This window comes from Nematolebias whitei, chromosome 22 (genome assembly GCF_014905685.2).
Source record: "Nematolebias whitei isolate Nwh7 chromosome 22, NemWhi1, whole genome shotgun sequence".
Taxonomy (NCBI): Eukaryota; Metazoa; Chordata; class Actinopteri; order Cyprinodontiformes; family Rivulidae; genus Nematolebias; species Nematolebias whitei.
In genome coordinates, this window is record NC_056519.1 from 17532146 (window position 1) to 17546001 (window position 13856).

General features: G+C 37.6%; 1 protein-coding gene across 1 annotated transcript in view; it reads left to right on the top strand.

Moving 5' to 3' along the window:
• lin7a (lin-7 homolog A (C. elegans)) overlaps positions 1–12729 on the top strand; it is a 47499-nt gene extending 34770 nt beyond the window's left edge. Inside the window, exons 4-6 of the mRNA XM_037695957.1 lie at positions 6551–6760; positions 7301–7516; positions 12085–12729. Coding sequence (XP_037551885.1) covers positions 6551–6760; positions 7301–7516 — 426 coding nt within the window. The 3' untranslated portion in view covers positions 12085–12729. The remainder of the gene's footprint in view (positions 1–6550; positions 6761–7300; positions 7517–12084) is intronic.
• Positions 12730–13856: the final 1127 nt, after the last annotated feature.

A 13856-nucleotide genomic window follows, 5' to 3' on the forward strand; every position in this document is an offset into this window, starting at 1 on the left:
ATGGATGGATGGATGGATGGATGGATGGATGGATGGATGGATGGATGCTTTAACAGTAAAAAGTAAAAATCTAGTTTTCACACAAAATGATCTCACTTATCTTCAGACTTAAGAACAGTTTCAAATTCTGCAGTCTCTGTAAAACAGTAGGAAAGTTCATTTACTAGAGTAAACCTCTGAAAGCTGAATTAATTAACAACTTAACTTTCCAATTATGAGCTAAAGTATTTCCAAACAGACAGCCTTTGATTAGGTACGTGATATTGTATATAATATGTCTTTTGTATTTCATTTAAATTCTTCTTCTCTTTTGTCATTTTGGATTGAGATGCTTTGGCTGTGATTTTAGTTGTGAAATATATTTATGAATATTAATTAAAAAAAATGTATATACTCAATACAAATGGTTATAATTAAAATCCACCAATGAGGGTTCTCAGTTAGACAACGGTAATGTCTGTCGAAGAGCTCCAAAAGGCTATGTATTGTTTAAAAAATCTGTTTGTTTAACTTTCACTGGAGGTTAACTAGTTAGGCACAAACATGGAGCAAATATTTTAATAGCTAACACATCTTCAGAGGCTTATACCAATGCAAATAACTGATATTGCTAACTAATAACTTGCTAATATTGTTAGCTTCATGTGAACTTAGCTTAGCACCTACTGCTGTAGCATTTATTTCAGTAACACTTTACAATAAGGTACACAAAATTTGATCAACTACTAGGGAATGCCTCAGGAATGAATGAGGAACACATCAGGAGCTGATGGGTAGTTAACCAGTACTTACTGGGGAACACACAGCCTAGCCTTATTAGGGGACTACTGGTTAATTACCTGGGACCTAGTAGTTAATCAAATGTTGTGTACCTTATTGTATAGTGTTACCTTTATTTCTTTTCTTACAGTGACTGATGAGTGTAGAAATTTAATTCTCGCTCCACAAGGCTGACAACTCACTGAGCATTTTTGGTTTGACACAACATCTGAACATCTGAACTCTCTGCAGATGTCTCAGCTAAAACTGGATCACATGGAATGAGCTTCGGGCCAAATATGGCCAAAGGAGCACCAGTTCACAGTTATTATTGGAAAGAGAAGCTCTCTTGTATGTAACAATATTTAACTCAAGCTGTGTTTACCCTAAATTAAAAAAAAAGATAATTTCAATATAACCAAACAGCTACAAAAGCAGTTCATAAATTACAAATTATGAATCCATGAAAAATATTAAAAGCATGATCTGAATCCATCAGTTCCAGATGCGCAAGGATTTTTTAAATACAGCAGTTCTAAGAAATCTCTCCAGCTAACATGTTTCTACATCATTTTACAATAAAGTAAATCCTTGAACTTGAAAATACTTGTATTTTGACACCTGGTGCATCTACTTTGCACATTCAGGACGGTAGATGAAAAGAGTCGGATGAGGGGCATTTAGTTGGGTGCAATACATATTCACAACCAGGAGGCTGCCATTTAAATGAACAGCTGTGGGGAAAATCCTGTTTCTCTTATGTTAGATGGAAGAAAATAAATGACAATCACTGCAGATTCCAGCTCTTTTATTTATTTATTAACCTTTATTTAACCAGGCAAATCCCACTGAGATCACAGATCTCTTCTGCAAGTGAGGCCTGGACCTGAAGGCGGCCTAAACCTTATTTAGGAACAATGAGAAAACCAAATCAATCTGCACTTTTCTTTAACTACTATACAATAAGGAAATATTTTGATGAAATGCACTGTTGATGTTGTGTTCAATAGGGAGAATCCAAATGCATGGCACATGCATCGAGAGAATAAGAGCAAATTAATTGAAAGTACTTAAAAGGCAGCTGGAGGTTTGTGGGGCAGAAGATGAAGGTGTAAGTGAAGGCTGAGAGGAGCTTGTGGCTGCCAGAGGGGGCTGAGGAGGATCAGACGCTGGGGAACCATTGGCTGAATGTGAAGCAGACAGGTGGCAGGTGAGGCAGGGCTGAGTGCTCTGAGTGCAGGAGAAATAACGAAGTGGATGGAAAAAAGGCAGAGTGTATCTACAGTATGGACTGGACAGGATTATGCTTTTATTCAAGTGAGTGATGCTAGCTTTCGGACCGACTTGACATTTTGTTGAAAAGACAAAATGAGCTCTGAAAGCTGCTGAGTTGATGAGTGAGTTTGAGAGAAGTGTGTGGGTTGAGAGTCAGCAGCACTAAGTATAAAGAAACAGAAATATGCACATATCAACACAAATAAAAAACAGAAGGCGTGGCGATGACTGTGGCTAAGTATTAAAAGTGTTAATTTAATTCATCCATACATCCATACATACATATATACATACAGCTATTATCGTTACCCACTTCTTCCTTTTCGGGTCTCGTGGTTCACAGGTGTCAATGTCCAGCAGTCACTGTGCGAGAGGAAGAGGACACACTGGACAGGTCTCCAGTCCATCACAGGGACAAACGAGACAAACAACCATTCACTGTCTCGCTCACACCTAGGGACAATTTAGAGTTATCAATCAGCCTAACACGCATGCGGAAGGAAACCCAAGTACCTGGATAAAACCCATGCAATTACGGAGAGAACATGCAACTCCACCCAGAAATAGAGTTGTATTTGGGCCAAAAAAAATCCGATTCGACCTGGCCTCAGGTTTCATGCATACATTGTTTTTTGGCCTTTACACTGCTGTAAATTTCCCACTGCAAGCCTAGTACAGAAAAAAAATCTTATTATATCCCAGCAGGAAGTGTCCCATGCTGCACAGGAAGTGCTGCTTCTGCTGCTGTTTGAGCTTGCAAGTAGCCATAAAACTACATTTACATTATCCATGTTTATCTTGGCCTCACTCAGGCCAGCTTTTAGCTTGTCAACCCAGTCAAAATTAAACTATTTTTCCAAACTGAAGCTGTTCAAAGAGCTATCCACAACAGGTAAGATATTAACTGCTCATAGCCTTTCCACAAAGCCTCACTTCTAAAAGATGGCACATGATTTTTGGTATACTTTGGGTAATATGCATTCCTTCAAATAATCCAGTTTATAAAGTTCTGTACCATGACAGAGGGACAATAAAATATAAATGAATAAATAAATATTTAAAAGAAAGCAGTGAGTGCAAATAATTCTTAAAAATGGCGAGTTTGCCTTGTTTGATTAAAGCTGAACTTTTCATCAGCACTTTCACCTCCTAGATGAAGATGTTGATGAAAGCAAAGAAAGGATTCTCTGATTATATGTTGGAGGGGGACGAGGATGATGAGATGTGAAGAAAACGTGAAATAAGAGCCAATCTCAGTGTGTGTCCCTCATTAGTTCAGTGTCCAGCTGAGTCTACTCCTCTTCAGCTCATCACGATGAGTGGGTGGAGGATGTGAACAGGATAGGATGACAAAAACAAAGGAAGTGGGTTTTTTGGACCAGTCTGATTGGAGGAGGCTTCAGATGAGGAGAGCTACTCACCAGCTCTTTTGTTGTCTTAATAAAATCTTGGTTAAACCATTTTTGTTCTTTTGACATGTTTGTACCGTATTTTTTGCACCATAAGGCGCACTGGATTATAAGGCGCAGTATCAATGAATGGACAATTTCTGAACTAATTTCATACATAAGGTGCACCGGATTAAAAAGGCGCATTAAGCAAACAAACAAACAAAAACGGTCCATTTCGGTAAGTCAAACTTTATTCAACGCATTCACAATAGCAACAATAACTCTAAACATTCTCAACGTTCAGTCATTGTTCAAAAATGCAAAGTAAGTAAACTACAAAACAATACACTCCTCTTCCACAAATCCATAAAACTCTTCATCTTCCGCTTCATAAGCATGTATCTTTATAGGTGCCAGTTTGTGGTCCTTACACACATGGGACTTTCCCATGTACCAGTACAGGTGTGTTGAAGCACAGTACCGTAAGTATTACCGTGTTTTCCACTGTAAACGTCACTCTGCCCTATAAGTCACATCAGTCCAAATATGTCTATTAAAGTGGAAAAATCCATAAATACGTCTCATCTGTCATGCGTCTCTGCTGACGCGTCGCGTTTGTTACGCATCACCGCTTACAACCTGGAAATGTGGTCTGAACCCAGAAACGTGGGCTGGTGTGTCAAAAATCGATTGGCTGCCAAATGGCAGCCGCGGGAGCGTGTACGGGAGGACTTTAACAAGAATTTAACAAGATTAACTCTTAAAAACAATTATTTGTTGGCTCTAAATTATAGCAAAGTTGTGTCTTAGTCTAACTTTTCCTTAATAAATGCACTTTGACGGTCAAATCAGCTGCATTTCAAAAGCCGATACGCGGAAGTAGGAGCGCGCAGAGGGACGAGTCGCTGTGCGTTTCTTCGGAATTTAACAAGATAAACACCTAAAAACAATTATTTGTTTGCTCGACTTTATAATAAATGTGTGTCTCAGTTGAACTTTTACTTAATAAAAGGACTTCAACGGTCTGTATTTAAAAAGTATTCACTGCCTCTGTGCTCCCAGGAGCACGCAGACAGGGAGGAAATCAGGAAGGAGGAACGCTGCGCATTTCTTCGAAATTTAACAAGAAAAGCACTAAAAACAATTATTTGTTTGTTCGAAATTATAGTAAAGGTGTGTCTCAGTTGAACTTTTACTTAATAAATGTACTTTAATGGTCAAATTAGCTGCATTTCGCCGGGGTGATGCAGCAAAATGAAGCTGATTTGACTGTTGCTCAAAGCAGCGAGCAGAACGAAGGTGGAAGGTTATGGCAAGCCAATTATGTCATTAATAGCTGGTGAAGATTCTCAGTCATCCAGGACATGGTAAATTGAAATAAGTTCAAGACAAAAACATTAAAGTATAACAATTAAAGTCCAGTTGTTTTTGTCTTGAATTTGTCATTATATCCACTTTTACCTATTACATGATACACCGGCATGCCTTACTACTCTAGTGCCATCTAGCGGCTGAAAAATGGTAGCGTTCAATTTTTTTCAGTCAGAATGAATGAAAATGGTCATAGCCAAAAATTGGTTTATTAATATGGGGAAAAAAATCCATAAATACGTGGCTTCGGCCTATACAGTAAGTCGCAGGGCATGCAAATTATGCAAAAACAGACGAAAATATAGTAAATACAGTACTCTACGAGACTCCTGACTACGGTAGCTGCAATGCACGGTAGCGGCTATGAAGCTTACCAACATCATACTAAAACATTTTTACATGATTTTTGAGCGACGTGTACCACATAAAATCAGTTCGAGGTCAGTAAGCACAACCAGAATTAATACATAAGGCGCACTGTTGAATTTTGACAAAATTAAAGGATTTAACTGTGTCTTATGCTGCAAAAATTACAGTACTTTTTTTTACAAACATATAAGCTAAAATACGTCTAGACGCTCTATATTACTGAGCTTAAACAGGTTTAACCCCGTGGGAACAAAATGTTTTACAAAAGTTGTAGCCCTAACGTCAAATCAGCCACTTTCTCCTTTAACTGTTAAAATAATTGAAGAAAAAAGTACTTGTCATGACCGTGTTTTAAATTCATTTGCCCCTAAGTAGTTTAATTAATGATATGGAAAATCTCTCAACAGTTGAGATGTGTTTTTAATTTGAGCAGCAGGCTTCGATTTCCAATTTAATTGAAACGTTTAACCACGAAATAGAAACTGAAACGTACAAGGTATGTGTTGCATCCTCCGGCAAGCCTTTCATTTAAAATCCCTCCTGTGTCTTCGAGGCGCCGGCCATCTGCCAGATGATGTTTTTGTTTGCAGAGACCCAGATAAAGTTGTGAAGGTCGATGTGCTGTGAGGCCTGCGAGGTGACGGCATGCATGCTGAGGAGCTGCCTTCACAGTGGGACCGAGGGCGCAAGACGAGTAGCAAGAGACAGAGAGGGCGAAGACAGCGAGGAAAGAGAAAGGGCACTTGTCATTTGAATTCTGAAGAGAGGAGATATTTTCATGCTGCTTTCAAGCAGCATCAGATTTTTCAGTCTTATTCATCTGCTCTTGGGAATTCTGATGCACACCTTCTAAAGTTTCATGCTTCTCTCTACTACCCCCCATTTTTATGGGTTTTGATTTGTTTTACCTTTGATAAATACTGCTGACTCGACAATGAAGCAGCACATATGTGGATTGTCTCTTTCACTGTTCAGCTATTATTAGCTTTCCTGAGCTCAACTTCAAAGATCCACGGTGCTTTGTTGTGGACGTAAAAGGCTCGTGGTACAAAGAGCCAACACAGCTGGTGGAGATAACGAGGGGGGGGGGGGGGGAGCTGTCTAGCTGCTCCATCGCTGTGAACTTGTAGGTGTTAATCCATCTACACTAAAAGCCAGACATTTCTCACGTGAAGTCCTCAACTCTGACCTCATTCTGCAGCTTTTTTGTGGCCCTCCTTGCACAAATGAGATGGTGCAGTCACTTTGTAATGTTTCGTCAACTTATTGGAAAAATAGCTTTGAAAACTGTTGAAAACTGCAAGAAATTTAAACAGAAATTCTCTCTTCTTTTTTTTTTTTTTTTTTAACAAACACAACCTTACCTTTTTCCCCCCATTTCTTAGGCCACGGTTGCAGCTTTCGCAGCCAGCGAAGGTCACTCCCACCCTCGAGTGGTCGAGCTTCCCAAGACGGAGGAAGGGTTAGGTTTCAATGTGATGGGCGGCAAGGAGCAGAACTCCCCTATATACATCTCCCGTATCATTCCCGGAGGTGTGGCTGAAAGACACGGTGGCCTAAAGCGAGGGGATCAGCTGCTGTCTGTCAACGGCGTGGTAGGTCTAACCAGGCTTATATTTTCATGCAAATTCAAAGGAAAACATGGACAGATTCTATATTAACATACATACTAGAACATGTTATGTACTGTAGCTGATAAGTACCAGAAACATAAATGGAAAATATCAGGTACATGTCTGGAAAATACCAGGTTATAGCAGGTATAGCTGGTACATACCATGTTTATAGTCTGTAAGTACCTGGTACATATGCTGTATTCACTAGGTATGTACCCAGTATGTACTCTGTGAGTAACAACTACGTACAACTTGTACAGTACAAGGTACACAGTATATGCCAGGTGTGTAATATTCTGTGTATTCTAATGTACTCGCTGAGCACATCCTTAAGTACCAGGTACATACCAGGTAAATACCTAGTATGTACCCAGTACAAACAAAGCAAGTTCTAGGTATTTACCCAGATAAATACTGTTCTGTACGCTACCAGTTCTCATACAGTTTGATTTGTCGAGGTATATGTGGGCCAACAGCCAGGAGAGCTGGTCTTTTCTCGGTCTTTGTACCCCTCTGCAGAGCGTAGAAGGAGAACACCACGAGAAAGCAGTGGAGCTCCTGAAGGCAGCCAAAGACAGTGTGAAGCTGGTGGTTCGCTACACCCCCAAAGTGCTGGAGGAGATGGAGGCTCGCTTTGAGAAGCTCCGGACGGCCCGGCGGCGTCAACAGCAGCAGCTCCTGATACAGCAACAGCAGCAACAGAACCTGTCCTCTCAGCAAAATCACATGTCGTAGGTGAGGCGCTTCATTACTTTAAGGGTGAGGGGGTGGGGGGAGATTCCAGCAACGCAAACGGTAATTTTCCACTTCATAATGTGGCTTAACAATATCCTGAATGGGCACTGAGTAAGCAGTAATGGGTCGCTTACTGTTCGCTTTAAGGAACTCTTCACTAAAATTGCCATTTACAATTACCCACAGTGCAGTAGCCACTTTCTACAGGCTCCTTATCTACTTACACTGTGGCCTGGTTCTGTATGAACAATCAAACAATCCTGCCCACCCGGTATCTGACACCAAATGCAAGAAGAGTCTGGTATATCATGCAGGAACTAACATCAAAAGTAAAAAAGAAGAAAATTCTGCTTGTATTTTTGAGATTTATTGGTCATTTTGTATAACTTTTTGAGCTTTATGCCACAAATGACCTGTGGGAATATTAAACAAAGCCCATCTGTTTTGTAGCCATAAACACAATCTACACAAACAGATATGCTGACTTGACTACATAATGTTTTTTTAAATATATATATTGGGTTGATTGTTTTCTGTTTGTTTGTTTGTTTTTTCACAAATCATGATATTGTCAAAGGCCAAGTTTAGTCCCTATTTTCTGTGAAAATAACAGAAAACCGTTGTTGACTAGTACAGTGTAGACATTTTTCTCCATTCAGGTCTTAATCATCACTCTGCACTCTAAAATGCAAAATCTGGGAGTTGTTTGAATCATATCAATATTTATTCTCAAATTTAGTGATTAAAAAAAGTTTTTAACAGTAGAAATATAGTTTTTGTTGTATTAAAGCAATGAAATATTCTTAATAAATATATACTGGTAGATTTTTTTCTCAACAACCAGTTGACAAAATTTAATTAACATAATTCTAACGTGTCATTTCTTAGAGTGTAGCTCTGCCAAATTCTTGAACTATGATTACATTTAGCTTTAAGCTACAAAGCAACAAGGAAATACAGAAAAGTTTATGCAACACGTTGTCACTTTTTAATATACTGCCTGTTTTCATTAACATACAGAGGAAACTAAAACCCTTCATCTGTATTTCCAGCTTTGCATGTTTCCAGGAAGAAGCCGAATTTGGGAAATAATGACTATTTTTTGCAACACCACTTTCATTTTCAAATTAATGAGTTTCTCTGTCATAAAACCTCTGTTTGAACAGCATAACAGTTTGTGGTGGATGTGTTCAATATCTCATTTTGTGCTTAATGAAAGATGTTCTAGTACATTAGGTATTTTTAGATCTGCATGCAATAAAAGAAATTCAAGTCAAGATATTACTAGAGAAATTGCATTTCCTGCGAAAATGCCGTGTGAATGCTTATTGATGAAGATCTTGCTGGAAAAGCAGCTGAAATTACTTAGCTGAAATGGAAGAACAAGCCTAATTTAGCAGAAAGCCGAAAGAAAACATATTTGCTGAATTAGATTCAAATAAGCAGAAATTAGCACAAAACATTGGGAAAGTTGCTAAAAAAAAGCTGGATTAGCAAATTAATACTTAAAAAGTAGCTGAAAATGCAGAAAGAAGCATAAACTACCATAAGGAAATAGAAGGAGCTGAAATGAGTTAAAAAATGTGGAATTAGCTGAAAAAGCTCAACTGATCACAAAACAGCTAAAAAGTAAATGAAATAGCAGAAAATCTGAAACAAGCAGAAAAAAGCTGAAAGGAGCATAACAAGCAGAAATTGGCTGAAAAAAGTGGATTAGGCTGAAAGTGACAGAAATTACCATGAACAACTTGAATTGGTATGAAAACAGCCTAAATTATCTACAAAATGCTAAAAAAAAATGTAGCTTAAAATGTAGAACAAAGTTAAATTAGCAGAAGAAAGCAGAAAGATCATGTCTGCTGAAAGAGGCAGAAATTAGCAGAAAAAAAGTGGAAATTATCTGGAAAAAAGACGCTATTTGCAAAAAACAAGCAAAAAAACCCAGCAGAAAAGTAGTTAAAAAGGCATAAATAATTTTAAATTACCAGTAAGAAGTGGAGAGAACACATTTTTGCTGAATTAGGTGGGAAAAAAGTTGACATGAGTACAACAAATGTGGAATTAGCTGAAAAGCTTAAAAATGTATAAAACCAACTATACAGTAGCTGAAATAGTAGAAAAAGCTGAAACTTGCAGAAATAAGCTGAAAGGAGAACAAAACAGCTGAAAAACAGCTGAAATTAGCTAAAGATACTTGAAAACTGTTTAAATTTGCACAAGGAAGCTGAAAGTAGCTGAACAAGATGTAAAAGGAGCAGTAATAGGTTGTAAACAGATCTAAAGATTTGAAGGATGTAAATTTGTTTTCAGTGAGAAAAAAATGGCAGAAAAGGATAAATATTTCAAAAAGTAAAGTTGCACCAATACCAAAAGACATAGCACCTTTCTCCTGGACGAGCTGAACGTTTTGATGATTTGGTGAAATAGCACAAAAATTGTGGAACGAGAAAGATGTTGAAAAACATACAGAAAAAAAAAAGGATCACAATAGTGTGAATGCTTCATAAATATTCACACAAACATCCACTATCAATGTGAAAAACCTCCGAGCTGCTGAAAGTAGCAAATGGAAAAAAGTAAAGACAACGTGTTCAGCTCTACTCCACAAGTTTTATCCACTATGCTTTGTTTTTGCCTTGTAAGTACTTTGAAAGGTGTGCAGCAGAGACACATACTTCCAGCGCACAGCCTGAAACCTCAGTGGTATTTTAACAAACCGAGCGGCCGTTATTCTTTGCACAAGCCCTACAACTTCCTGTGTGTTCTGTCTGAGATTTTCTTATCAGGGTTATAAATTATTCAGGCAGAAACCGATTACATCTGTAGCTGCTGCCCTGCTGGTACATTAGTGAGTAGAAACAGCCTCCAGTGTTGTGCCCTGAGAGCTAAAACACAGACGGGGTGCAAATCTTTAAACTGTTTGTAAAACTGGAGCAAAATCAGACTTCCAATGCGTAAAACTGACCAAATGTTTGATGCAGTCAAAAAGCATAAACAATAATCATAATTTTGAGAGAAATCGTGCCATGCGGTACATAATTCAACCCAGGCGTCTCGACTGCTCAAGTGTATCTGTGAAATATTGGATGCAGGCAAATGGCCAAGATCTCCGTGGCCTTTTGATACTAAATCCCCCCTAAGCATATCTGTTGTCTTGCTCTTGGCACAGCACTGCTTTGGAAGGTCTCTGGGAGCTTGTAACCCGGCGCAGCAGTGGAGCTACAGACAAAGCACTGAACAGCGAGCTTGTTTTATGAACACTGGGGTGTGAGATTTGCTCTGGCAGTCAAGAGGATGAGCGACTGAAGTCCTGCAACAAGCTGATGTGTTGTTGGTTATGGGTGGTGTTAGCATGAAGCTAACGCCCTCAGCTTATTGTGTGAATTCACACAATTGTGATCCATTTTTCTTTCGTATGTTTTTCGGCATCTTTCTTGTTCCACAATTTTTGTACTATTTCAACAAATTATCAAAACATTCAGCTCTTTCTTTCCTGCTATGACTTTTGGTATTGGTGCAACTTTAGCTTTTTGAAATATTTAGCCTTTTCTGCCATTTTTGTCCTCATAAAAAATGAATTGGGCTCATTTTACAGCCTTCAAATCTTTAGATCTGTTCACAACCTTTTACTGCTCCTTTCACATTTTGTTCTGGTTCAGCTTCTTTCAGCTTCCTCATGCAAATTTAAGCTTTTTTTCAGCTACTTTCAGCTAATTTCGGCTGTTTTTTTCTTTCAGCTGTTCTGCTCCTTTCAGGATCTTTCTGCCAACTAAAACATTTTTGTGCTTCTTCTAACTTCTTTGTGCTAATGTCAGCTTGTTGTGCTCCTTTCAGCTTATTTCTGCTATTTCAGCTACTATTTAGCTGTTTTATGCTAATTTTATCTTTTTCAGCTAGTTCCACTTTTGTTGCACTCATTTAAACTTTTTCAGCCTCATTCAGCAAACATGTACTCTGTCCACTTCCTTCTGGTAATTTCAGCTTCTTTTCTTTTTTTATCTACTTTTCAGTTGTTGTTTTTTTGTTGTTCTTGTTGCCAATTTCAGCTTTTTTTAGGTAATTTCCACTTTTTGTGCTAATTTTTGCTTCTTTCAGCGTAATTGGGCAAACATGTTCTTTCTATTTTCTTATGCTAATTTAAGCTTGTTCTACCTTTTCATCTACACCTTTTTGGTATATTTTAGCTAATTTCAGCTGTTTTCAGATAAATTTAAGTTTTTCATGATAACTTCTGCTTCTTTCAGCCTGATTAAATTTTGTCCGCTCATTTCAACTTGTGCTCCTTTCAGCTAGTTTCAGTTATTTCAGCTACTATTTAGCAGTTGTTATGCTAATATTAGCTTTTTCAGCCAATTCCACATTTTTGCGCTCATTTCAACTTTTATGTTCTTTCTGCTTTCTCCTGCTGATTTACGCTTGTTCTACATTTTCAGCTAGGCTTCAGTATGTTGGTTTTTTTTGCTAATTTCAGCTGTTTTTCAGCAAGTTCTTCAGCAATAAGCGTTCACACTGCATTTTCGCAGGAAATGCAATTTCTCGTTTCCTCATATTTTCTCTGTGATCTACAGGTTGTTCCAAAAGAAGAAATAAAGGAGCCCTGAAAGAGTGTATGTTCCTCAAGGATCCCAAAGAGGAATCTTATGGCGATGAAGGAAACCAGCAAGTCGGCTCTTCTTACATCCTCTTCCTCACTTCCTGTGTTCCTCCGACTACTGAGCGGAGGAGAGAATTTCAAAACTGGTGCTTTGAAAACCACACCGAAAGTCATCATTTAACGCCCCTTTTATAAATTGCTTCTCCCCAATTGTGGATTTTTGAAGCTCTCGTGTTTTTGTTATCCAGTTATCCTTTTTTATGGCTCACGTCTATTAAAATGTTAATTCTTTGCCATTTTTTTGCCCCAGATTTCATTTGTACCGTGGTGTTTTTACTGATTCATCAACTGGTGCTTGTGTCTCGTATGAATGATTATTTGGGTATTTTTCGTCTTTTTTTTGGGATGAACTCTTTTTTTTTTTTTACCTTCTATACTGTAGCAAGAAAATATTTTTTACCTTGTAGCTTTAGCAATAACACATTCTTCAGTTTTTACATTTCAAATGCAAGCATTGTCAAAGTTCCTGAACGATATGAATCCCTGCAAACCAGGTCTCATTTACTGTCCCGCAGCTTCTGAGTCCAAAGCCTCCATGCCATTTGAAGAGATTATTGATTTACAGGCAACACAAACAATAAATGTGCAATAACTGCAGCTGATAGAACACTGTATTTGGTGATAGCAACTCAAATTTATCTCGAACATGCACAGAGATTATTTTAATCCTCAGTCTGTGCCCCGTTCCCCACGAATAAACTGAATGTTGTCACTTTTCTTTTGTTTTAAATCAGAAATATACAAATGTTATGTTTATTTTCAAGAATATTTTATATTAGATTAGAGACTAGAGGAGTTTTATCATTCCATATTTATTCTTTTTAATAGATGCAGATTAATATTTAGGATTTATTCATATTACAGATGAATAGAATGTTTTGTAGATTTGTTTCTTGCTTTTTTTTTGGTTTTTGTTTTGACAATCATAAGTGTTGAGACTGAGAGGAAAACTTGACGTTTTGGGGTTTTGTCAAATAAAAAATGTGTTTTTTTCTTTGAGCTAACATCTCCAAAGTTAGAGTGGTAACCCCCTCACCACCAGCCCATGATCCGTTTACTTTTGTCTCCATCTTTGCTGCAAAATGCTCCCTGTTGTGGTTTTCTTCTTCTGAAGACTTTGTTTTTGCTTTTTATAGTTTTTTTTTTATTTTTTATTATTATTTGTGGCACTCTTTGCTTTGTTCACTTAACTGCAGTCTTTACTACTCTGTCTTCTCTCACATTTTTTTCAACGTGAAAATAAACCTAAGATCTTGAAAAAAAAAAAAAACATAGTTTTTCCAAAATACCAGAATATTTTTCGTTTCTTAGAGAAAAGATAACAAAAAAGCTTGAAGTGTCACAAAGTAGCATTTTTATGGAAATAATTCCGATGAAAGATCTAGATTCGTACAGTATGTAACACACTGTTTTATACAATAAGACCCAAAACCTGTGAGCATTAAGGTTCATTTAAAATAATAGTTCAAATATTTTGATTTTGGGCTATATGGATACATTGTGAATAATTAATATCTTACCATTTGTAGATAGAGCTTTGAATGGCCTCATTTTGGACAAATAAGTTTTAAAGCCTTGTCCACAGCAAAACAATTTTTCCAAAATGGTCCCTTTATTTGTTGTTTCTAAAACTATACTTATAAACATGAAATTGTCTCTAGAAGCATATTTGTACACACACACACA